The sequence below is a fragment of the Natator depressus genome, chromosome 5, assembly GCF_965152275.1.
Source record: "Natator depressus isolate rNatDep1 chromosome 5, rNatDep2.hap1, whole genome shotgun sequence".
In the NCBI taxonomy this organism is placed as follows: domain Eukaryota; kingdom Metazoa; phylum Chordata; order Testudines; family Cheloniidae; genus Natator; species Natator depressus.
This window is the reverse complement of record NC_134238.1, coordinates 60,916,132-60,939,458: the sequence shown is the minus strand read 5'-3', so window position 1 is coordinate 60,939,458 and position 23,327 is coordinate 60,916,132. Positions and strand designations below refer to the sequence as shown.

At 39.8% G+C, this 23,327-nt stretch overlaps 1 protein-coding gene across 13 annotated transcripts in view; it reads right to left on the bottom strand.

Moving 5' to 3' along the window:
* The window catches only part of CAST (calpastatin), a 103,452-nt gene that overhangs the window by 58,429 nt on the left and 21,696 nt on the right, over positions 1–23,327 (bottom strand). The window contains exon 1 of one of the 13 annotated variants that reach the window (XM_074952893.1): positions 15,873–15,976. The exons of 9 other annotated variants lie outside the window; for them this stretch is intronic. Coding sequence is in view for 2 of the 4 variants with exons in the window: in XM_074952888.1 (XP_074808989.1) it covers positions 10,325–10,354 (30 nt within the window). In the remaining 2 variants the exon portion in view is untranslated. Of the gene's footprint in view, positions 1–10,324; positions 10,399–15,872; positions 15,977–23,327 lie in introns of those variants that run through there. 3 more of the 13 variants (XM_074952892.1, XM_074952888.1, XM_074952891.1) reach the window with 3 other exon arrangements.

Sequence of the window (23,327 nt, the reverse complement as noted above, 5' to 3'; positions counted from 1 at the left end):
TATGGTTGTATATCTGAGGGCAAAATTGGACTGGTAGTACTTCTGGTAAAGTTGTTGCTACTTCTTCCTACCTGGGGCTCTGTCATAGGCTCACTGTGTGGCCTCAGGCATGTTATTTAACCTCATCTGTCTGTAAAATGGGGACAACAATATCCACTTCCAAGGCTATTGTGAAGGTTAATTGGTTGATCAGTTAGTTAATATCTGAATTATGTTTTGAAGGTACAAAATGCTATGAGCTAAATTTTTCATTCCACCTGAATGGATGGAGGAGATGAAAACCTGGGTGATCACCCCAGCCAGCTCCATCTCGCCTTCCCTGGACTCGTGGAAACCTTTCAGTGGGTGAGAAGGGCCAAGAATCGGACCCAGAGACAGCTGCCCCACACAAGCATTATCCCCTCCATAATCCTATGGGGATTCCCCAAAAAAGTTAATGCTTACTTAACACTATGCGCTTTTATACACACACACACAACTGACTTCAGTTATGTCAATGGGGAGCTGCACATATGTAACCACGACACAAATTTGGCCCCAAATTTGTTCAAAAGCTGTAAAAAATGTGGCACACTGGCAATGTAGATATGCAGGGGTTGAAATCTGAATGAAGTGCCATGAACCTGGAGCATTCGCTCATCGGGTTCTCTTAATTGCTAGTGTGGTTCCCTCCCCAAAATCAGCCACAAAGCAGATGTAGCCCTATGTAATCATATGGATTACAAATATAACAAATTTTGATTTATTAGTCTCGGAAACAATTCAGGATTAATCCAATCTCACACCGTCACTGCGGTTCTTGTATATTAACAACTAACATGTCATTCCAATACATTTTAAAAACAGTGTAGGAAAATTATGCCTCTCTTAAAACTAAGACAAATTAGTTAATGAGTGAATACATACAAGTTCAGAGAACACTAGGCAAGTGATCTTGCCGCTGTGTACACAGCATTGGTAAGACCACTACCAGAATACAGTGTCCAGCTCTGGTATACACACTTCAAGAAGGATGTGGAAATACAAGAGAGAATTAAAAGGAGGACCACAATAATAATCCACAGGCTGGAAAAGAAGTCTTTTGATGTGAGGTTTTAAGGAGCTCAACTTATTCAGTTAAACATTGAGAAGTTGGAGGTGTTCTGATCACTGTGTATAGATACTTACAGATGGAAGAATATCTGAATGTGTGTTTTGGTAGGGATGGCTGGGGAGAGGGGTAGGATGGGGCAGTGTCCAGCCTTGCTGACAAAGTTATAACAAGATCCAATGGCTAAAAGCTGAACTTAGATAAATTCAACCTTCAAATAAGATGCAATTTCCTAGCAGTGAGGATAATTAAACATTGGGACAGCTTAAGTGGGGAGGTGGTGGACTAACCATTGCTTGGAGTCTTTAAAATGAGATTAGATCTCTTTCTAAAAGATATGCTTTAATCCATCTTCAAGGAGAAAGTCTGTGGCTTGTGTGTGGTGGGGGTTGGGCTGGATAGTTGTGATGGTCCCTTCTGGCTTTAGAATCCATGAATCTGAATTCCCCGTTCATTCCCTTCCTTCATGAGCCATGGGGAGACCAGGATAGACTGTACTGCCCTCAACATACTTCTAAAACCTGCAGCTCTGCATTAAAACAGTGACTATAAATCTTATTTCATGCTTCAGGCCTTCAGCCAATCACCCGCAGGGGTCAGGAAGAATTTTTCCCCCTGCAGTGCACAATGGGCCGGATATATTCTGTGGGGGTGAGTGGCTGTTTTCTTCTTCACCTTTCTCTGAAGCACCAGATGTTGGTCACAGCTGGAGACAGGACGCTGGACAGGGTGGACCAGTGTTCTGAGTTGGTCCAGAGAATCCTCTTTCTAGATACATGGCTGGTGTGTCTTTCTTATATGTCCAGCGTCCTGCTCACCAAACTAGGGATCTGGAAGGAATTTTCCTCCAGCTTAGACTGACAGGGAACTTGGGTTTGTTTGGGGTTGTTTTTTTTAAAACCTTTCTCTGAAGCATTGGGTGTAGTTTATAGGTTGGGATCATGTGAACATATCTTCCATCCCTGTGACAAACTCCTAAGGACTGAAATACTTTAGTCTAACTAAAATCATTTGGCTTAAGATAGGGGTATCTGGGTGAAATGTAATAGCCTGTGATATACAGGAGGTCATACTAGATGATCTAATAGTCCCTTCTGGCCTTAAACTGTACTAAACTAAGTTTTCTGAAATACATGCCCATTTATTTCACAATTAAATTACTGAACTATGGGGAAGTCTGCACATGGTTAAATACTCAAAAACAGAAAGTGATAGCATAGAAGATTCAGAAATTTCAGACTAAGTACCTGAAGATTATGTAAATGAAAAAAAAAAGTAACTATAATATACTTCTGGCTTAAAGACTGCTTACCTTTGTGGGGGGGTTTTCAGTCAGGTACTATGTAGGAATCATCAACATGATTTTTTTTTCTAACAGTTCCATTTGAATTAAAGTTACAGTCAGGCGTGTATCACTAAAAGAACCAACCAAACAAAAAAAAACAAAAACAAAAAAACCTGCAAGAGCATAAGGCCAGCACCTATTATCTCTGTTTGACTTTACAAACCTTGTATGTTATAAACAAATCTTTTTATTTGTCCTGCTGATTACTGGGGAGATAATCCTAGAAAACTGTAAAAATCACTGGAGACAAAAGTTAGTCTCTTTATTACTAACTGCTGGTTTTCTGCAGAAACCTTAGTGGACTTCTGCTAAAATCATACCACGAAACGAATTCTGGCCCCAATTTAGCAAAGCACTTAAGTATGTGCTTATGTCCCCCATTAAAATCAATGGGACTTAAGTATGTGTTTAAAGTTAAGCAAGTACTTAAATTGCTTTGTGGAACAGGTTAAGTTTGCTAAATCATGACCTTACTGGGAAAATTCCTTAATAGAAATTAGATTTTGAATCTTCATATAAAAATGTATCCTAGACATATTTCCTGTGTTTGTAATTCTACATAAACATTCATTATTCCTCAACTAATAAACAGAAGACCTCCTTGTGAGAAAATCATCAATGTACCCATATAATTATTCATAAAGAATTCCTTAAACCTTCCACAACTTGGAAGAGTTCACAAGAAAAATATTTTTTAAATAAACTGAATCCCCTGCAGGCACTAAGAAAATCAGAAACTTGTTTGTTTTTTTGAGACCAGAGCTTACAGTCAAGAATGTGAAGAATGAACTAAATATGGTGAGAGGTTTATTGCAGGAGTGGATGGGTGAGATTCTGTGGCCTGCATTGTGCAGGAGGTCAGACTAGATGATCATAATGGTCCCTTCTGACCTTAATATCTATGAATCTATGAATATGGTAGTTATAGTTCAATCTGCAATGGGCTGTGGTTTATTACAGTAAACAACTCCAATATGTAATTCAACTAAGCCCAGAATTGAAGTTGCATTGAGACTACAGTATTCTCTTGTAACAAGAGAGGATGAAAAATCCAAAGGAGTAGTATGCACCAAGAACAGTAGGTGGAGCCCAACAGGAGGATAAAACTAAAAGGACAAAAATGTTTAATCAGCAAATTCCATTCCTAGTTGTGAGCACTAGTTAGGAGTAGATATTCCATCTGGCTAACTAACCCATACTATACTACATGTATTACATGCATGATATTATAAACAAATGCAAATACGGTGTTGTGCACATATTAAGTTCATGCTCTTACTCTGTTCTGAGCATCAAAAATTCAAATATTGAGAGTTATCTGTAGTGAATCATGCCAAGCAGATAAAGACCACTATGGTTACTAGTCCTGCATGATCAAGAATCTGTGCAGGACTGAGCTTGAAGAAGAATCTGTGGGCATTGCCACGACAAGGGCAAGATTAAAAACTTCCCTTTCCCGCAATTTTCACATCATAAAGAACGGTTTTTGCAATAGATATCCTTTCAATATGGTAATGTTTCGCTAAGTGAGATCTAGCATATTCTTTTTCTTATTCTAGTCTTTTTATTGGCGAATAAAAACAGATAAGGCCTAATTCTGACACGCTCTCTCATATACTGTACACACACACACACACACATACACACAGAACTTCCATTAAGTCTAGATCTCTCATGTAATTCAAAGAGTTTTTGGCCAACACAGTAAATTACGTCTGATTTTGTGGGTGCATAGATTTCGGTCTGAGCCCGAGAACAAACTTTAAGGCCCATCCTGCAAAGATTTACACTTGTGTTCATCTTTACACACTATGAATAACCCCACTGAAGTTAATGGAACTACGGTGCATAAAGTTAAGCACACACAGTAATCTTTCCAGCACTGGAGTCTAAGGTTGTACTTGTTCATAAATGTTACTATTTCCTGTCAATGCAAATCTAGGTCATTCTTTTAGAAAAGTGGTTAAACAAGAATTTAAAATGATCTGAATTACAGTATTTCACATGTAAATACTGCTAAATAAACAAATAATAATTTAGACATATAATAAGGTGAGATCTGTAAGAACAGCTGCATTATGAAAGCTTTTACTCTGAAATGACAACATTAAATTATTTGGTCTCTGTTCCACAAATGGGAACTCTGAATTGCAGAGTGTTTTGCATCAGGAACTGGAGTCTGAACAAATATGAACATTAAAACAGATGTTTGTAAAGAATTAGCTTTTTTTTTAGGATATTACATCTTTACAATAGTTTGAACTCTTCTTTTTGTATGTTGTTCTTATTTTTTAGCATGTAAAGTACTTTGGATGAGTTGTATATTTATGCAGTAGGTTATAATAACCAGTATAGTCCTTCTTTTATAAAAGCTTTTCTGTAAGAAATACTGCTTTTCCCCCCAAAACACATTATTTTATTCAAAAACCACCTTAGAAATAACAGATGGAAAAACCTGCTTCTAAAAATATTCAATTCTAAGAAAAACTGAAATCAAAGTACATTTCATCAGGTATTTTAAATAAGTTTGTGTGTCTGTCGGAAATTTCAAATGGATGCCAGTAGCAAAAGTAAAAACAGGATACATTTGCATAATACTTTCTAAGTGGGTTTCAAAATACAAGGATGAATCTAGAACTATAGAGAAAGAGGAATGATCTTTGTGTAGTAACTGAGCAGACAGAGTGCATAATGAGTAAGAGCTATATTACGGAAAAACAGACCATGAAATACACTTCAGTAGAAGAGCCACAGGAAGCTAAAAATAAGCTGGCTATTCAAGAAGGTCCCAATTTTTCAATCATATGATATGAACCTATAAAAGCAACAGTGATTCAAGTCAGGCAGCTGTAGGGGATGACAAAAGAGACAGAGAAATACTAACTGATGTCTATCGGCAGTGTGAATGCGACAACTAACTGACATCAGTCTACATTCCAAGATACTAAAAATTATAAAGGAAGTAAACAAGGCAAGTAAACATTTCTACGTGAACAAGAGATTGATAAAGATATTTAAGGGTGTAAAATAGTTATGTCATTATCTGTTGATAAAGAGTATTAGGAATTTCTTGAGTAACTTGAGTACCTCACTCAGCATTATTTGATTTTAAATGATTTAACGATGTTAAGGCTGCTTGAGATAAAACATAATTTATTTGGAAGCAGTAGTTTGAGACTGATTTTTTTTCTCCTTTCTGACCTCTGTCCAGGATCAAGGCTTGGAAAAGATCACTGGTCCATAAAGCATTTTCAAGGTACTGCTAAAGTTCTTCCAACTCTGTTATGTGATAACATATCAGACCGTAGCAATCAGAATTATATCATTTCTCTCTCTTGATTTCTTACATTTGGACTATAATTTTAATAAAATATTACATTTCATTATTTTAGCAGCCAATAGAAGTTCTGCAATAGTTAAAGATTAACATTGTATCACATGAAAGCAGAGACGCTCAGCATTCAGATGGTACAAAACAATAGTTTTTATTCATCTGTGGTTTGTGAGGTATCACTTGATAAAACGTGACTGATTTCAAGTGGGGAAAAACAAGCAAGCTGATTAATAGAATGATGGGATTTTAAACATCTCTCTCATGTCCTACCAAGGCTATGTTTTGAGCCACTGGTGAAGTAGTGTTCCTGACATTTCATTTGAAGATTTTAGATCTTAAAACGGTCACAAAGGTTGCATTTGTTTTGTTTTATTTTAAAATCCTGATTTTGAACCAATTACATAAAGCTCCAGAGCTTAAATCAGTGTAATTTACCTCCTTTAAAATTCTGACCATTTGGATTTTGAAACAAGGTTTTTTGGTATATTTACAGTAAACAATATTCAGTCAAATATAGAGGTAATATGGAATGAGGTACAATTTCAACATAAAATAGGTAGGTATAAGGTAGAGTAACCTGGCATAATTTAGAAACCAAGGCTTCAAATGCAGTTTTATATTAAAATAGAGGAAACCTATTTTAACATCTTTTTACTTACTCCTTTTTGTATTTTGGATTACTCCTTTATGCTCCCTTGGATTCAGGGGACAAAATTCAAAAGATAATGTATAAATGCACCGTGTGCCTAACCTGGTATACATTTGTATCCCCAGGATGTTGGAAGGAAGTTACACCAACTAACCTATGAATTTAGCTTATTGCACTTAAATGACTTTCTAATCTTTTTGCTAAACAATCACAGGAGATACAAGGTACATAAATATGAAAAGCCTTACTGATCTGTATTAGTGTGATCTTCCTTAGAGCAACCACATTTCCACAGCTAGGGTTGCCAGGCGTCCGGTTTGCGACTGGAATGCCCAGTCGAAGAGGGACTCTGGAGGCTCTGGTCAGCACCACTGACCAGGCTGTTAAAAGTCTGCAGAAGAGAAGAATGAGGGGGGATTTGATAGCTGCTTTCAACTACCTGAAAGGGGGTTCCAAAGAGGATGGCTCTAGACTGTTCTCAATGGTAGCAGATGACAGAACGAGGAGTAATGGTCTCAAGTTGCAATGGGGGAGGTTTAGATTGGATATTAGGAAAAACTTTTTCACTAAGAGGGTGGTGAAACACTGGAATGCGTTACCTAGGGAGGTGGTAGAATCTCCTTCCTTAGAGGTTTTTAAGGTCAGGCTTGACAAAGCCCTGGCTGGGATGATTTAACTGGGAATTGGTCCTGCTTCGAGCAGGGGGTTGGACTAGATGACCTTCTGGGGTCCCTTCCAACCCTGATATTCTATGATTCTATGATTCTAAGTCTGGTCGGTAGCGCAGCGGGGCTAAGGCAGGTTCCCTGCCTGCCCTGGCTTCGCGCAGCTCCTGGAAGCAGCCGGCATGTCCTGCGGCCCCTAGGTGCAGGGGCGATCAGAGAAGCTCTGTGCACTGCTCCCGCCCCGAGCACCGGCTCTGCAGCTCCCTTTGGCCAGAAACCACGGCCAATAGGAGCTGCGGGGGTGGCGCCTGTGGGTGTGGGCAACGCACACCACGCAGAGCCACCCGGCCACCCCTGCACTAGGAGTTGGACATGCCAGCCACTTCCGGGAGCTGCGCGGAGCTAGGGCAGGCAGGGAACCTGCCTTAGTCCCGCTGCACCACCAACTGGGAGCCACCTGAGGTAAGCACTGCCCAGCTGGAGCCTGCACCCTGAACCCCCTGCCCCAGGTCAGAGACTCCTCCCGCACCCTAACTCCGTCCTTGAGCCCCCACACCAATCCCCTGCCCCAGCCCTGAGTCTACACCCCAATCCCCTGCCTCAGTCCTGAGCCGCTTCCCACACCGCAAACCCCTCATCCCCAGCCCCAACCCAGAGCCCACACCCCCAGCCTGAGCCCACACCCAACCCCTCTGCCCGCACTCTGAACCTCTCATTTCTGGCCCTACCCTGGAGCCCACACCCCCAGCCGGAGCCCTCAACCCCTCCCGCACCCTAACCCCCTGACCTAGTCCAGTGAAAGTGAGGGAGGGTGGGGGAGAGCAAGCCACAGAGGGAGGGGGGGGTGGAGTGAGTGGGGGGGGCGGTATCTCGGGAAGGGGTGGGGCAGGGGTGTTCAGTTTTGTGCAATCAGAAAGATGGCACCCTATCCACAGTCCTGGTTTAAATTAAAAACAGAGGAAAGGGTTTTTTTGTTTGTTTGTTTCTTTGAAGTATGTTCAACTCAGATCTAAACCAAAACATCAGTCGTATAGAAAGATTTAGTACCGCTCACCCTACACCTCTTCTGTATGAAGACAGCTCCTGCTTAAAACTGCATTGTGATTACTGAAAGTACTCTGGAAGTGGCCTGGAAAGCAAGCCAGCACGTGCCTGATGTGAACTTCATCCTCTACTCTCAGTTTATGAATACATGTCTGTAAACCACTTCATTTCCACTAACTGCTTGAAGTAGAGTTAAAAATAAAATTGCATCACAGATCCAATTCTCCAAGAGACCGTTTTTCATTATCAAATTCCATTTGCGTTGTTTAATTGCAAAAGGTTTCTTTTGTCCTGTTGAAAGTTTACAACATATTTCATTTTCAAATTTAATTCTTTGTGCATTTCACTCAAATTATTACTTAGATTTCCTTTTTTCTTGTCATTTTCATGAACAGTGATGTAAAAAAGTCTCAACAAGTTGTGTGTGGCCACAAAGCATGCTGATCAATGTGTTACTTCTTAGGCTCAATCCACAGGAAGTACTGACAGTCAAAGCACATTTTAAAAGTGTTGAGTCATCCCTCTATAATTCCCTTGACTTCAATGGAGTTATCACATAGATCATTTCTTTTTATGCTCTCCCCTAAGAGCCTAAGTCTGAACATCTTCAGGATACAATGCGAGACATTTATTTGGCCAAGCTACTGGGTAACAGTTCTGTTATGTCTTGCTTTGTGTTTTATTCTTTGTAATAATTGTAATAGCTACTCTAGCTGCCACAGCAAAAACAGCTGTAGAAATCTGTAACAATAATAATAGTTACGGAATACCTGCAAATAACCCTCAATATCAAAGCAACTCTAAACATACACAGTCATATTTTCCACTTTTTTCAGCTGAAGTCCAGCTTCAATTAACATCTTACACCTGCAAGTATTGGAAATATCTGGTTTATCTACAGTAAAGCAATTCTAATCCATGGAATAGAAAAAAAGTCAGAGATTACCCTGGAACATCACTGTGTGCTGCTATAAGAAGCAGGGTGAATAAAAATCAATGATCTTTTTTTAAAAAATTAAAAATCGGATTTTTTTAATTTAAATCGGATTTTTGAGGGAAAAAACTATCTAAAGATAGTTTTAATTAAGATACATTATAGCTCAAGATATCTTATCATGGAATACGGATTATAAATTCTAATTCTATAGTATGAGACAATATATTCATGTAATGTTTAAGAAAAGTTTTGTAAATGAGTTCCAATAGTTCTGGGATTAGGGACCCAATCTTATGGGGTTCCAGGGGCCTCTGTATAGATTATTTAGGTTAATCTTTCTATCTACCCAATGGGACTCAGTGATCAGTCTAGAAGATACCATCAGAGATGCCTAGTTTTGCAGTTCTCAAACTGTGGATTTACGTCTCCAGAGGTAACACACTTGTTAACAGCAAAAATGTTTTTAAATAATATATAGAGGTGAAAAATAAACAGACCTCAACTCTACTGTCCCTCTGCAAATTTGTGTACAGAGTCAATCCCTTACCTCTCTCTAAAAGTGCAAAGTTTCAAAAAGTTCAACGAATAAAAAATTGTTGGGGGTGGAATAGATCTGGACAAGGAGAAGAAGTCTGGAGATAAATGTGAGAAGCATGAGACATATGCTTGTTTTGTTAAAATATTATATGTTTGCTGTTGAAGAAAAAAATCCAGAATACTTAACGTTGTTTTTTCAGTTAAGTAAAAAATGTCGGTCTGGTGATGTTCTCCTCCTAATACAGCATGGCAAATATTAATGATTAACCTGTTGAATTGGAGATAGTTCACCTCCCAATAACTTCATAAATATCTGCTTCAATTAACTTTCATTCAATTAAATGAAATAACTAAACAATCATTCATTTTCTGATGTAGCTGTAAAACTAATCGGAAAAGTTTTCAAAACAAATCACTGTTTAAAAATGTATAGTGTGTACCTTCTAAAAATGAAACCTACATCTATCTCCGAGTTGCGAAGAATACGTATTAAGATTATAACAACCAACAAGAATGCACTTTTATGTAGAAAACCATGATTAAATCGAGTCTTCCTGACTGGTGATTTAAATCAATTTGATTTAAATCAAATCCACCCTGATAAGAAGTAGCTAAATACTTACTTTATTTACAAAAAATATTACAGAAATGATAGTTAACAACATCAAAATATTTCAAAGTGCTTTCTGCATCAATGAATTGCAAACGGGAAAAAGAACTTACTTTCAGGAAATAAGCGTGGGTGGCCATCATGCATCATCTTAAATGCCACAATCAGTTGGGTTTGTGTCACTTAATCTGGAAAACTGCTAAGGATTAGTACAAAAAGCCTGTAACATTTCTCAAGGAGACATGAAACAAAAATACTGTATTACAGAAAGATTTGGGCAGTCTGTAGAAGCCACAAGAAAGCCCAACAGAATAAAACTGCACACATAACTAGACACCTTAAGATTTAGGTTCTAAGAGAAGTAATTTCCAACATTTCTAGCAAATCTGGCAAAATTCAGAACAGTCAGTTGGTGTTCACAAGAATCAGCAGAGATACTCTGACTCAAAGTGGGGCAGGAGGATGTTACCACTGAGGTAACAGGAACTGCACATGTGCTATGTGACAAAGACATCTGCTACCAAAGATGAAAAATCAGCAAGGCTTCAGAAGCCATGGGTTATCTGCACAGAATTTAAAGAGAAAAACAGCCAACAAAATAAAGTGAGAAAAGGAAGCTACTTTTGCCACTTCTACAGTAACTGTATTAGCAACAACTGTGATTAGACATGGTATCATTAGCACAGTCCTAACATCATTCATTATTATTAGAAGTGCTTCTTTGGAGTCATGCTTTAAAACTTTACAAATGATGTCCTGGAACACAGGAATTGCCATACCTGATCAGACCAACTGTTTATCTAATTCAGTAACTAGTCTCAGCAGCGGCCAGCACTAGAAGCCTCTGAGGAATGGGTACAAAACCTAGCAGTAGACAAGAGTTCTGTTTTTTGATGCTTTTGTCAGTTCAAAATTAAACCTTACATTTAATGTTTTATTTAAATTATGCTATAAAATATTTAATGTGTGCACTAACACTGTACATATGTACACAAGTACATTATTTGTCTAATGTAAACACATAAGTCAAATATGATCACTACTACTGACCGACTAAGAATTATGTACATTATATTGTTATCCTGTTTGCCTCAACCCATCCCAGCCTGCTTGTTCTCTCATCCATCTATTACATCTTGTATTGTAGATTGTAAGCTCTTTGGGGCAGAGAAACTGTATTTTTTATGCTTGTACATCACCTAACACAATGGGATCGAACCTGGTTGCGGACTTTAATATTTATATTGCAAAAGTACCTAAAGAAGGAGAAGAAATAATGACTAGCACTTCCAAAAAAACTGACTATGAATTACTGTTAGCAAGAGACATTTTTAAAATCACAGAATAGCTCATATGTTGCTATGTATGTTTTTATAAGATGACGGGGTCAAGAATATCAGTTCAAAGCATTTCCAATAGAAAATAATTAAAAAATAATCACCTTAGTTCTAATGATACACAGCCAATTTATATAGTGCTCCACACGCTCAACACACTTTAATATGATTCAACATGTTTATAAAGTTGTTCTGTATTAAAATCACAAATGAGTTTAATTCCCCATAGTTTAAATTCCAGGGTATTACTAAATAAGAGGTCTCTTGGTTTTTGGTCTCTTATTTTTACTGTTTCTATCCCTCTCTGTGTGAAACTTACAAGCTGCTAACTGTGTTAGTACATCCTAAGGCAGAGTCTGTTCTCAAAGCAATACTTTGTAACAACAACTACTCACACACAGAGAGACTCAAAGCAATACTTTGTAACAACAGAAACAGCACTCAGAGACTCCCCACCCTTTTGTTGTATTTATCTCGCTTTGTTAACAATTGTGGTTAAAATAGAGATAGAGGATGTATGTGGATGGATGCTTGGTGTGGATAATAACTGAATGATCAGGGAGGTGCCAGCCTAAGAATCCAGTGTCCATCGGCCGAAGAAGGCGTCAAGTGGAAACAACCAGAGGACCCTCGGAGGGCAGATTGGAATCCACCCAACAGCCTCAAGGATGGGAGAACCGAAGAACAACACAGAGCCGTCAGGAATGTGGCATCTACTGATTGATTCAGCAAGAGCATGATGAAGCAATTCCCATAGACTGAGAACTTTGGGGTCTGATTCTGCAAACCAACTTCCAGGAGTATCAGATGAGCATCTGACAAGGCCCTGCTCCCTCCTCGTGTCCAGGCCACCTGGCCAGTGGCTTGGCATGAGCAACTCTAAGGCTGGTAACTATGATAACAGCCTTGCAGAACCTGTGTGTGTGTGAATGAATGAATGTGTGAATAAATATGAAATTGAATGGAATGTTATAGCTATAACTAACTGCTTACTACGATTCTTTCTGTATTCACAATAAATGTGGCATTTTGCCTTTTCCCCTTTAATAAGATCCTGCTGGTTTTTATTTTATTGGTATAACAAACATTCATTACATTAATGCTCACAACACTCTGCAAAGTCTGTTATTATCCTCAAATAAAGTCACACAGCAAGTCAGTAGCAGAGCTCAGGATCTCCTGACTGCCAAACCCACGTTCATTCCTCCAGAACACACAATCTACCAGTCTACACCACCTTTGGAATCCAACACAACACTGACATTTAAGATCTGTATATTCTTAGGACCCTATCATGCCTGATACAGCCTTCTTCCTACCAGGGATTTGAAACTGCAGGGTTTCCACTAGCCGTATTTTTAAGGCATTCATCCACCAGGGGAGGGAGGGAGAAACATGCAGTATCCCCTGCAGAAGCAGCAGGGAGTTGCCTCAAACTCAGATCTTCAGGGATTTGCAGAGGCACAGGATTATGTGTACATTTACATCACATTTACTCTTTGCTCCTCCTAGCAATACACGTCCCGCAAAAACATGGCTGTCAGGGGCCCCGTTGTGGCCACTTTCCTCCAGCTCAGGAATAGTTTCTGAGCACAGGTAGGGTATCATGGACAGGGTTAGATTCAACACTAATTTACATGAAAAAAATCCCATGCTTTTTGAGAAAGGTGAAGTAAGGACACTGTGGATAATTTATTCCCCCAAACTCCATCCCTTTTTCTATCTTCCCAGCAACAAAGCCCACCTGAAAGAGGTGGTATACATTAAGATGATGCCATGGAATTAGCACTCTTGCTTTCTGTGTCCCCCTCTCCACTCTGGGACCTTGTCCCCGATATCACTTTTTCAAAAATAGCGAATTTGTTTATGAAGACAATTTTCAAAGTAAAATTGGCCAAATACTTGGAGTTCATTTCAACTGACCTTTAGAGTTCTGCAATAGCTTCTCCACAATGAAGATCTAGTTATGGAGAAATCTCATGGCGAGATGGTTCATCCTTAAGGCCATCTGCACTGGGGCTAGAGATAAAGGATTTCTAACTCCAGGTCATATCTAACATGGAGAATGATGCTTCTTCACAGCTAAGTGTTTGTGACTAAATGGTGATTGTGACGTTGCACTCTATATGATTTTATAAAAATATGCTAATGAGTGTGAATATAATGTAACTGGAATATGCTTCATGCAAAAGGTTTCTTGTAAGGAATCATTAAAAAGCTTATAATCTACTGAGTGTGGTCATCCTATTTGTATAAATGTATCACTCTTGTATCTAAAAGTAGAAATATGAAAAATAACTCTGAGGGCCTACTGTAATTATGCAAAGTGTGAGTCATTAATGGTGGTTGGGAATCTTGATCGCTCCCATCAGCCAGGACAACTGACTGTGGATGGCTCTGTTTGCAGGCAGGCCTTCCAGTGAGTCAAGCTGGGAGGAATGAAGGCTTGGAGTCTCACAGGAAATGTGACCATGTCACCTGGTACTGAAATCCGTCTTAAACCTGATGCTTTTCCATGGCGGTGGGGGGGTGGGATGAACACGAGACAAAGGATTCCCACCTTGTGCCAAAACCATATAAGGGGGTGGAACAGAACAAAGGGAGCGGCCATCATGAGAAATCCCCTAGCTACCACCTGAGCTGGAACTAGGGCTGTACCAGGGGAAGGATTGTGCCCAGACTAGGAAGGCGTCCAGTCTGTGAAAGAAACTTACTGAAACATCTCTGAGGGTGAGATTTTATCTGTATTCAGTTTCATACTGTATTAGACATAGACTTGCATGTTCTATTTGATTTTACTTGGTAATTCACTTTGTTCTGTCTGCTGTTACTTGGAACCACTTAAATCCTACTTTCTGTATTGAATAAAATCACTTTTTACTTATTAATTAACCCAGAGTATGTATTAATACCGGGGGGAAGGGGGGGGACAGCTGAGCATATCTCTCTATCAGTGTTATAGAGAGTGAACAATTTATGAGTTTGCCCTGTATAAGCTTTATACAGGGTAAAACAGATTTATTTGGGGTGTGGACCCCATTGGGAGTTGGGCATCTGAGTGTTAAAGACAGGAACATTTCTTAAGCTGTTTTCAGTTAAGTCATGGTTCAGACTCTGGGTCTGTGTTGGAGCAGACTGGCATGTCTGGCTCAACAAGACAGAGTGCTGGAGTCCCAAGCTGGCACGGAAAGCAGGGGCAGAAGTAGTCTTGGCACATCAGTTGGCAGCCCCAAGGGGGTTTCTGTGATCCAACCCGTCACATTGATGTTTTGTTATCAACTGGCTACAGGACAACTGATACCACCTTAGATACACCTCAGTTTGCATATTACCGAAGAAAAGAGAAACCATCTACTTTAGGAATAAAGAAAACACTCTTCTGCCTGAAAAGAATTTATGGTAATGAATCAGTGGTTTTATTTACAATGAATATAATGAAAAATTCCTAAGAAATATTAGGTATAACCTATACAAAGTCCACACAATAAATCTCATCTGTATTACTATGGAAACAATAATAAACAATTTAATGACTGTGCTTCTGTTTCTTCTGCATGTGTCAAGCATGGACTTATTCTGAATACTTGTGTGTTGTTATGGGTATCGATACCTAAACATCCTTCAGACAAAAACATTCTTTTGTACAGATCACCATGCCCCGACTATGCAATATTTGGTACATTTAACAACTACATTAAACTTTGCATTCATGCATCATAAAATATGGGCTTCTGACACAAAGGCACTTTAAGTTACTAGCATGGGCGTAGTTTGGAGAGGGTAGGGAGGGGTGCGCCTCCCTAAACTGAAAGCCTCAGGCAGGCACAAAATTCCCCCTCCGCCCCCCGGCCCATTGGCCTGATTGGAGTTGCCTCCGCCAAATAAAGAAGTCAAACTATGTCTGTGGTTACTAGGAACATAGAAGCTGAACCTAAAGCAACTTGGACGTTGATGAAATCCCCTGCCCTTCCCTGCCTCCTTTAGAATTTAGCTTATGTCTCATAAACCGTATATTTTGCAACTCTGTCCCCAAAACAAATACTCAGAAACACATATAGAGTACAAACAGCCTTGCTATCCGGAAAGTCTCTGTCCCCCTGTTAGCTCTGAGCACTGTGGACACAGTAGACAGTTTTAGAACTGAGTCACTGTGCACTCAGCCTGTTTGGGAATGCTCCAGCCCAGATAAAAGGAACATCTCATAAGCCTATGAGGTCAGCAGCTCGTTCAGAGCACTGCTAGGAGAAAAGAAGAAACCAGATCATGTAATTAGCCTAAAGCAGAGAAAAGAAGATAGAAAAGCAAGTCAGAAAACAGTACTCACTTTGTACAGTTGGTTTATAGTCTAACTTCTAGTTAATTGTAGCACAAGATCCTTATGACAGATCTGTTTTTGTTTCAGCATAGAGTCCTGCCCTTGGTTTCAGTTTTAATGAAGTCCTGGCCAACCCCCTTTTTCACTTGAGGATGACACAGCCAGTTCTAACACGGCATAGGAGGCTCCTCCACCCACCAGACTCAGTTGCTCCACCTCTCTACTAGTTTGTTGTTGGGTGTGGGGTTTTTAGTGTGTAAAAGGCAGCTCTCTCTGTAAAGATTTCCCACAGCTAAAATAACTAATCCAAAGTGAAAAAAGAAAATACTGCCTGTAGAAATATGAATGTTTGTGTCTCACTGGTTTATCATAAACAATGACAGTAGGTAAAACTCATCCCTGATTTCTATGCAACTCTATTGAAGTCAGTCAAGTTGCATCAGGAATGATTTGAGCCCACTGTACTTTATACCAATACTAAGTACCCCTTTTTCTTTCTTAAAAGAATGTCTGCAACTCTGCACAGCTCCTAGTCCTATCTACTGCTATGGTTTCTACAGCAACAGTGTTGGCTGGAGGAATCCAATACAGTCCAATTCACCTTAATTAATAAATAGCAACTACTGTTATTCTGGACAGCTGAGGTGAGGAGGGAGGGACTTAGGAGGCAAGACTTTTAAATAATTCCAATTGAGAGACAGGAGGTGGTTAAATCAGAGGGAGGACAGGACAGGACTGGACTGGACTGGACTGGACTGAGTTGTCTTAATCAGGTAGAAGTGAACGTAGGAAAAGAGAGAACTGGGGGCAGTAAGGGAGAGGAAAGGCTGAGAAGATGATGGGGCCATGTGTACTTTGGGCATATGGACTAGCAGTCAGCAGCAAATCAGAGACATAATGACTGTATAATAATTCTGAAACAAGCCATGCATCAGTTATGCAAAATTCCAAATCTGACTGGCTACTCCTGTTCCTCAGCCACACAGCAGTTATCTGAAATACTATTTGATTATAACCACTGTCACTGTATAATATCCCTGTGCTCTGATTTCGTTGTGACCATAAATGTAAGTATAATAAATCCATCTGCTGTACACCCATTTGGTAGTTTAAAAAGGTATTATCACAGAAAGATATCAGGATACAAGGATAACAACAGTAACTTACTTTTTAATTTCATATCAGTTTATAAAATCAAATTCTTGAAAGTTGTGTTTTTTGTTTATTTATTTGAAAGTAAAGAGTTTCAATGCTCCTTTCATATCAGCTTCTGGTTCATCACATGTCTGATAAACATGGAAACCACCACATCCACTCCACCCCCAAGGTGGAGATCAACCAGAGAGGGGAAACAAGGAGGCGGTAACTGGATGGCCTTCCCCTTTAGGCACGTCTAAACTGCAATTAGACATTCACAGCTGGCCTGGCACAGTTTTTTAATTGCCGTGTAGACATACCGTCAAAGGCCAGAGGCCTGGAGCTGGCCAGTCCCATACAATTAGGAATACATGGCATATGTGGCATGGGGTTTAATTAGTAGAACCAGCTGGGCACAGAGGAATTCATTCCCCTATAAGGGACAGCAGGAACCTAGAGAGAGTCAACCCACAGAGACTGCTAGGAGCGAGGAAACTCCAGCAGGAAACCTTAAGTTGTCAGGAAAAAGACTCCAGGTAGGGAAGGCCTAGAAGTACTGACTTGATGGGGATTTAAGTACTTTCATTTTGAATATTGTATGTTAATAAATCTAGCTCCAGGGAAAAGAGTTGCTGAATTAGAAAAGAGTTTACTTTGGTAATTTAATCAAGAGAGCCCTGAAAAGTGGAGAAGCTGAGGCAGTGTGCCTTCAGACATAAAGAGGTACTGGGAAATGTTCAGCCCATTCACATGGGCAAAACTTCCAAAGATAAGCCAAAGACAGTGCTGTCCTTTGCAGTAAGGTACAGAGTTCATGTGTTAGCAATAATATTGTTTATGTAAACACTGCATAAAAATGCAGTGAGAACCTATTATTGTGCTCCGTATAGTCCATAGCCCCTTCTTCCACAATAGAAGATGACCATCTCTGGTATTTGCAACCACATCTTATATTTTTATGCAACAAGGATAACTGCTCCACGCAGGAAGGAGGTTTCCACTACTCTATTATTCCCACAGCTTTGATGTTTGTTAGTGTTGTGCTCCCTGAATAGTCTACTCTGCTGCTGGAAAGCCGTGTCCAGCTCTGATGTCCACAGTTCAACAAGGGTTGTTGGTACATTGGCGAAGATTCAAAGAAGAGCCACAAGAATGAGTAAAGGACTGGAAAACATGCCTTACAGGGATACGCTGAGGACACACAATCTATTTAGATTACCAAAGAGAAGGGAAAGGGGTTACTTGATTGAAGTATCTATCTAGGGAACTAACATTTGATAATGGGTTGTTCTATCTAGCAGAGAAAAGTATATCAAGATCCAGTGGTTGAAAGCTGAAATTAGACTAATTCAGAATAGAAATAAGGTGTAAATTTTTAACTGAGGGTCATTAACCATTGGAACAATTTACCAAGGATCATGGTGCATTCTCCATCATGGGCAATTTTTAAATCAAGGTTGATTTTTTTTTTTATTTTTATTTTTTTTAAATATGGTCTAATTCAAACAGGGAATTATTTTGGAGAAGTTCTGTGCCCTGGGTCATACAGGAGGTAAAATGAGATGATCATAGTGGTCCCTTCTGGCCTTGGAATCTATAAAACAGTGCTCCAGGAGGCAATATGAAATTGACAGGTCCCTGTATTCCACAGCCCCACTATCTGCTAAAGAATTTATCCCTTGCTACAGAACAGTGCTCTTTATTTGTATTTATATTTATTTATTGTATAAGCACTCTTTATTTGTATTTATTTTAAACAGTACCAGATTTACCATGACGCTCCAGGGAGGAGGCGGAGAAGAGGTGGGAGCGGGGCCTTGGGGAAGGGGCTGGAATCTGGGCATACCACCTCCAGGCCCCTGCTGTGAGCACCACTGCACCCCTCTCTCGCACCCTCTGCCCGCCCTGACTCCTGAACCTACCCCTATTCTGAGCACAAAACAGGAGCTCCTGCACCCTGCCCCCATTCCCACCTGCACCCCTAGCACCAAACAGGAGCTGCCCCAGGTAAGCACTCCACGACCCAGCACCCCAACGTGTTGTTTTTTTATACACTATTTGGAAAGATCATTAAGTGGTCTGTCAAGCCCCTCCGTGATTTTAAAGTGGTCTGTAGAAAAATAAGTTTGACTACAAGAATAATCAAGGTACCTCACTTTTTCTTCATTTACTTGCTATTACTTATAGGAGGAGGAGGAAGGAAAAAAAGAACTTTTTCTTGGCTGGGTCCCAAGGAGGGGCCCCAAAAATGAAGCTGAGCACAGGGCCAAGGGGGCCCCACTAACTGTAAATCCACCACTGGCTGTCATGTCACCTGGGCTGGGGATACTGTGTCAGCTGATCCGCACAGTCTCCAACCTACCTGGGCAGTACAGCAGACATGGCCCTGCCCACTAGCTCCTCTCCACTCCCTAGCCCACCCACCACTTTTAAGGCTTAGCTCTCTCACTTTTAAAAATGATTGCTTGCCCCTCCCCTTCCCCCAGGCTTTTCCAGCAGCCCTGTTGCCAGGTATTCAATTTTAGACTTGAAACTCCAGTAGAAAATGGGACCTGAGTGTCCGGTTAGCAGTGCTGACTGGAAACTAAAAGTCTGGTTATAGGAATAAACACATTTGCCTCCATTCCTCCCACTCCCAACACCCACCCCAGAGGGCTGGAAGAGAACCTGTCCTCCTGCTGCTGTGGGAGGAGGGGCAGCTCAGTGCAGAGAGAAACAAAGAGAATGGGCTAGACCAGGTAGGTACCCACTCTCTGTGGGCGGGAGGGCGGCAGGATTCTGCTTACTCCCTCCCTTGCTCCAGGGACCAACCCTAGCTCCTGTCCCACTGTGCTTTTTCCCCCAGCCCCCTTTACAATCATTCCCCAGAGGGGCCCACAAAAAGTTAATCAGGTCCTGATTTTAAATGTTTCTAGCCCTTATGGTTGCAAAGAAAGCCTTCAAAATGAGAACTGAAGCAGTGATGTTCTCTTCAGTCTACAGACAGCTTGAATCAACAAGGTGAATCTGAAAGGTGCTATTTGCCCCCATTCACATAATCTGGTGCATTAGGTCTGACATCTAAAGATAACAATTTACATTAGCATTGCTAACTATTTTATTGCTAATAAAATTAGCAGTAACAGCTAAGTAATGTATTAACACTGCAATTCCAATCCACTTCACACAATTATTCAGAGTCCAAGAGCCCAAGTTATTTTCTACCCAGTTATTTCTTCCCTCCTGACAGCTTTTGCCTATACAAAAATGTATTGAAAATTATAACCTCAAAATGTAATAGCCAAGTGAAATAGTGAATTTAATATTAAAAAACAAACCAAGGGACACTATGCTGATTGTATGTATTATTTTTAGGAACCCCCCCCCCCTTTTTTTTTTTTTTAATTTATTTGGACCTGCCACAGAACTTCCAGTCTGCTACACAAAAACTAAGGAGCCTGCCAAATTATTTTGGTTCAGCTGACCACAGCAACTGCTAACAAAATTCTAAATAACGTTGTCTAGAATCTTCTAAATTTCACAGGCAGATGCTCAGAAAGTTAGCAGCAGCAACATCGAAGCTTGCATTTGGACTCAAGAAAACACTGGGCTTGCTCATTAGGAAGGTTACAGTACTGCCAACCCTAACGGTTCAAAAATCTTAAGTCAGACCCCCATGACACAGGCTTTATATAAAAAACAAACTAATAATTGAGGGAGTAGAGTTATTTGCCTTCTGGTTTTTATTAGTGTTTGGCATACAATTTGATTGTATTTTCAGCCTTTTCTCCTCAACCATGAGGGGTAGAAGATTCTCATCTAGTCACATGAATACAGAAGCTGGGGTTTTAGGGAAAATTATGCTAACACTAATAATTGCAGAAGTTGGCAGCAATGAGGTTTTCTTCACAATCAAGAGTCTCTCTGTGTTTCTATGCAGTGATAGAAACTTAATTTTGGTAAAAGAAAGCTCAACTCATGCAGAAACTGGTGGTTTAGGCCTTACACCATTCACCAAGGAGTATTTCTTACACACCACTGACGAATACATTTTTTCAAAGCTTGCTTAAGGGGGTTTAAAAGCACTTCTATAAATACAGAATAGCTTACATAGCACAGAAATATCTGACCTCTTTGTTGTGTTGTAGTAATATAAAATATGCCCTGCTCTCCTGCCATTGTTTGTTTTTACTCAGTGCAATTTTAAAAGGTGTGTGTATAGTTGGAAGACTATGGTGTTCTTTTCTTCCTTGCAAAACCCATATTTATAAATTTATTACATATCCCAGCAACCACTTGTTGTTAGTCTAATTATTGTAATACAAAATCTAAATTATATGGATTAAGAGGAAAAGCTCTAAAATATTATGGAAAAATCATTGAATACAATGTGTTTTATTAAGATTACTCAAATTAAAAGTTTGAGGTAAAAGTTCTTGAAATTTAGCTACACAGACACACACATTCAGAAGGGTAATGTAAAAAATCATCCCCATCTATTGTTTAAAATCCTCATGTACTTTTATTAACTATATGCAGGTGAGAATTAATTTGTACCTGATATTTTCTTTACTATTAATCAAAACATTGTCAATCATGTTTTATTTTTAGCAAAAGGAAATTGTTTACTGGTGTAAGCCCCAGGTTTGAACTAGGAACCTTCATCTCTTCCTGTAGATAGTTTGGGTACTTTAAGGTTTTCATAGAAGGACCTATACATAGTAACATTTAATTGTTTGCTCTTCTTGAATATTGAGAAGGGTCTGTGATCCACATTCTTTCCTGCCACTTTTGTATAGCTGGCTACCAACTTGTAAACTGTAGGTGACTGCATTTTAGCAGTGTACAAATATATATATTTTGGAAGTGCTACAGGATGTGATTGTAACAGAGTGGCAGTTTCTAGGACCCTGCATAAAAATGCAAGGTTCCTCTGCTGAGCCACACTGAGTTTATGTACTAGAACTTTACATGAAGATACTGATTCTTGTTGGCAGCTGGGTCTTTTTAGCTCCGGCCACTATATAAAAGGGGTTGGAGTGTCCCTCTGGGGCAGAGAGAAAACTAGGACCTGGGACAAAGGAGGTTCTTCCGGGGAGTTCTAGAAACAATCTAGGGGAGAAGCCGAAGGCTGAGGTTTAAAGTTTTCTTACTGTTATCCGAGGTACCACTAAGTAAAGTCCTAAAAAGGTAGTAAGATTTGCATACAGGGTGTGTGCATGTGTATACTTTCTTGGGAACAGAGTGGGAGCGCAACTTACACTATATCCAAATGTTTCTAAAAGGTATAGAATTCTTTTCTAAACACATAATACAGTATAAAACCTATAGTGGATTTCTGCTTAAAGTTTATTCGGTATAAGAAAATAAGATTACTTAGAGCAGGTACCCTACAAAAAATTCCTGCATTTCATCTGATTATTATGAACATTTGGTTTACTCTGGATCAAAATAATCCAAATTTCTTTAATTTTGCTACAAACTAATTACTTTCAAAGAACTGTTTCCTAGTCTGCTGCCCTTGTACAAAATCAAGTAAAGTTCTACTAACTGAAAGAATTATAGAGGGGTAAGTAGCATCTCAGGGCAGCATTTGTCTCCTGAATAACTTCCTTTGTTGAAAAGTGTTACTCTGCCAAAATTGTGTTGTTGTAAATTGCATTCGTCACATCCTTTAAACTTGAATTAAATTAGGAAAAAAGTGAGGGGAAAAGAGTTTAGATTTCTCATTTTACTACTGGAAGCAACTTTTAAGAACGAGGTGTAAACTTGGGTTCAAATTTTAATAATTTGGGTTCAAAAGCAGGAGCCTAAAGTTAGGGTCTTAAAATATATTTAAGCAGGTGCTTGATTTTTTTTCCCCAAAAGTCCTAAGTACCCCATAGTTCCAACTGACCACAAAGGGAGCAAATAAATACTCAGCACTTCTAGGTATCTGCCTGATTTTGCAAATTAGGATTTTTAATCTGTTTTTAGGCTCCTCTGTTTGAATAGCTTAGCCCCAATCAATCATTTTACTTTCCTACATCATCACTTTTACTTTGGGGGACTCACTAATCATCATCCTTCTCCCATCCCCTACATATCAAGAATGTCATGAGTGCGGGGTGGAGGCAGTCACCGGGGGGAAAAAAAAATCTTGGAGTATCCCTCAGACTGTAAGAGGCTCTTCTGGGAAACAAGCTCCATTCAAGACATCAGTCCAAAAAGCAACAAAAGGGGGCAAAGATTAACTCAGGGATCGGCAACCTTTGGCACGCGGCCCATCAGGGAAATCCGCTGGCGGGCCAGGATGGTTTGTTTACCTGCAGCGTCCGCAGGTTCGGCCAACAGCAGCTCCCACTGGCC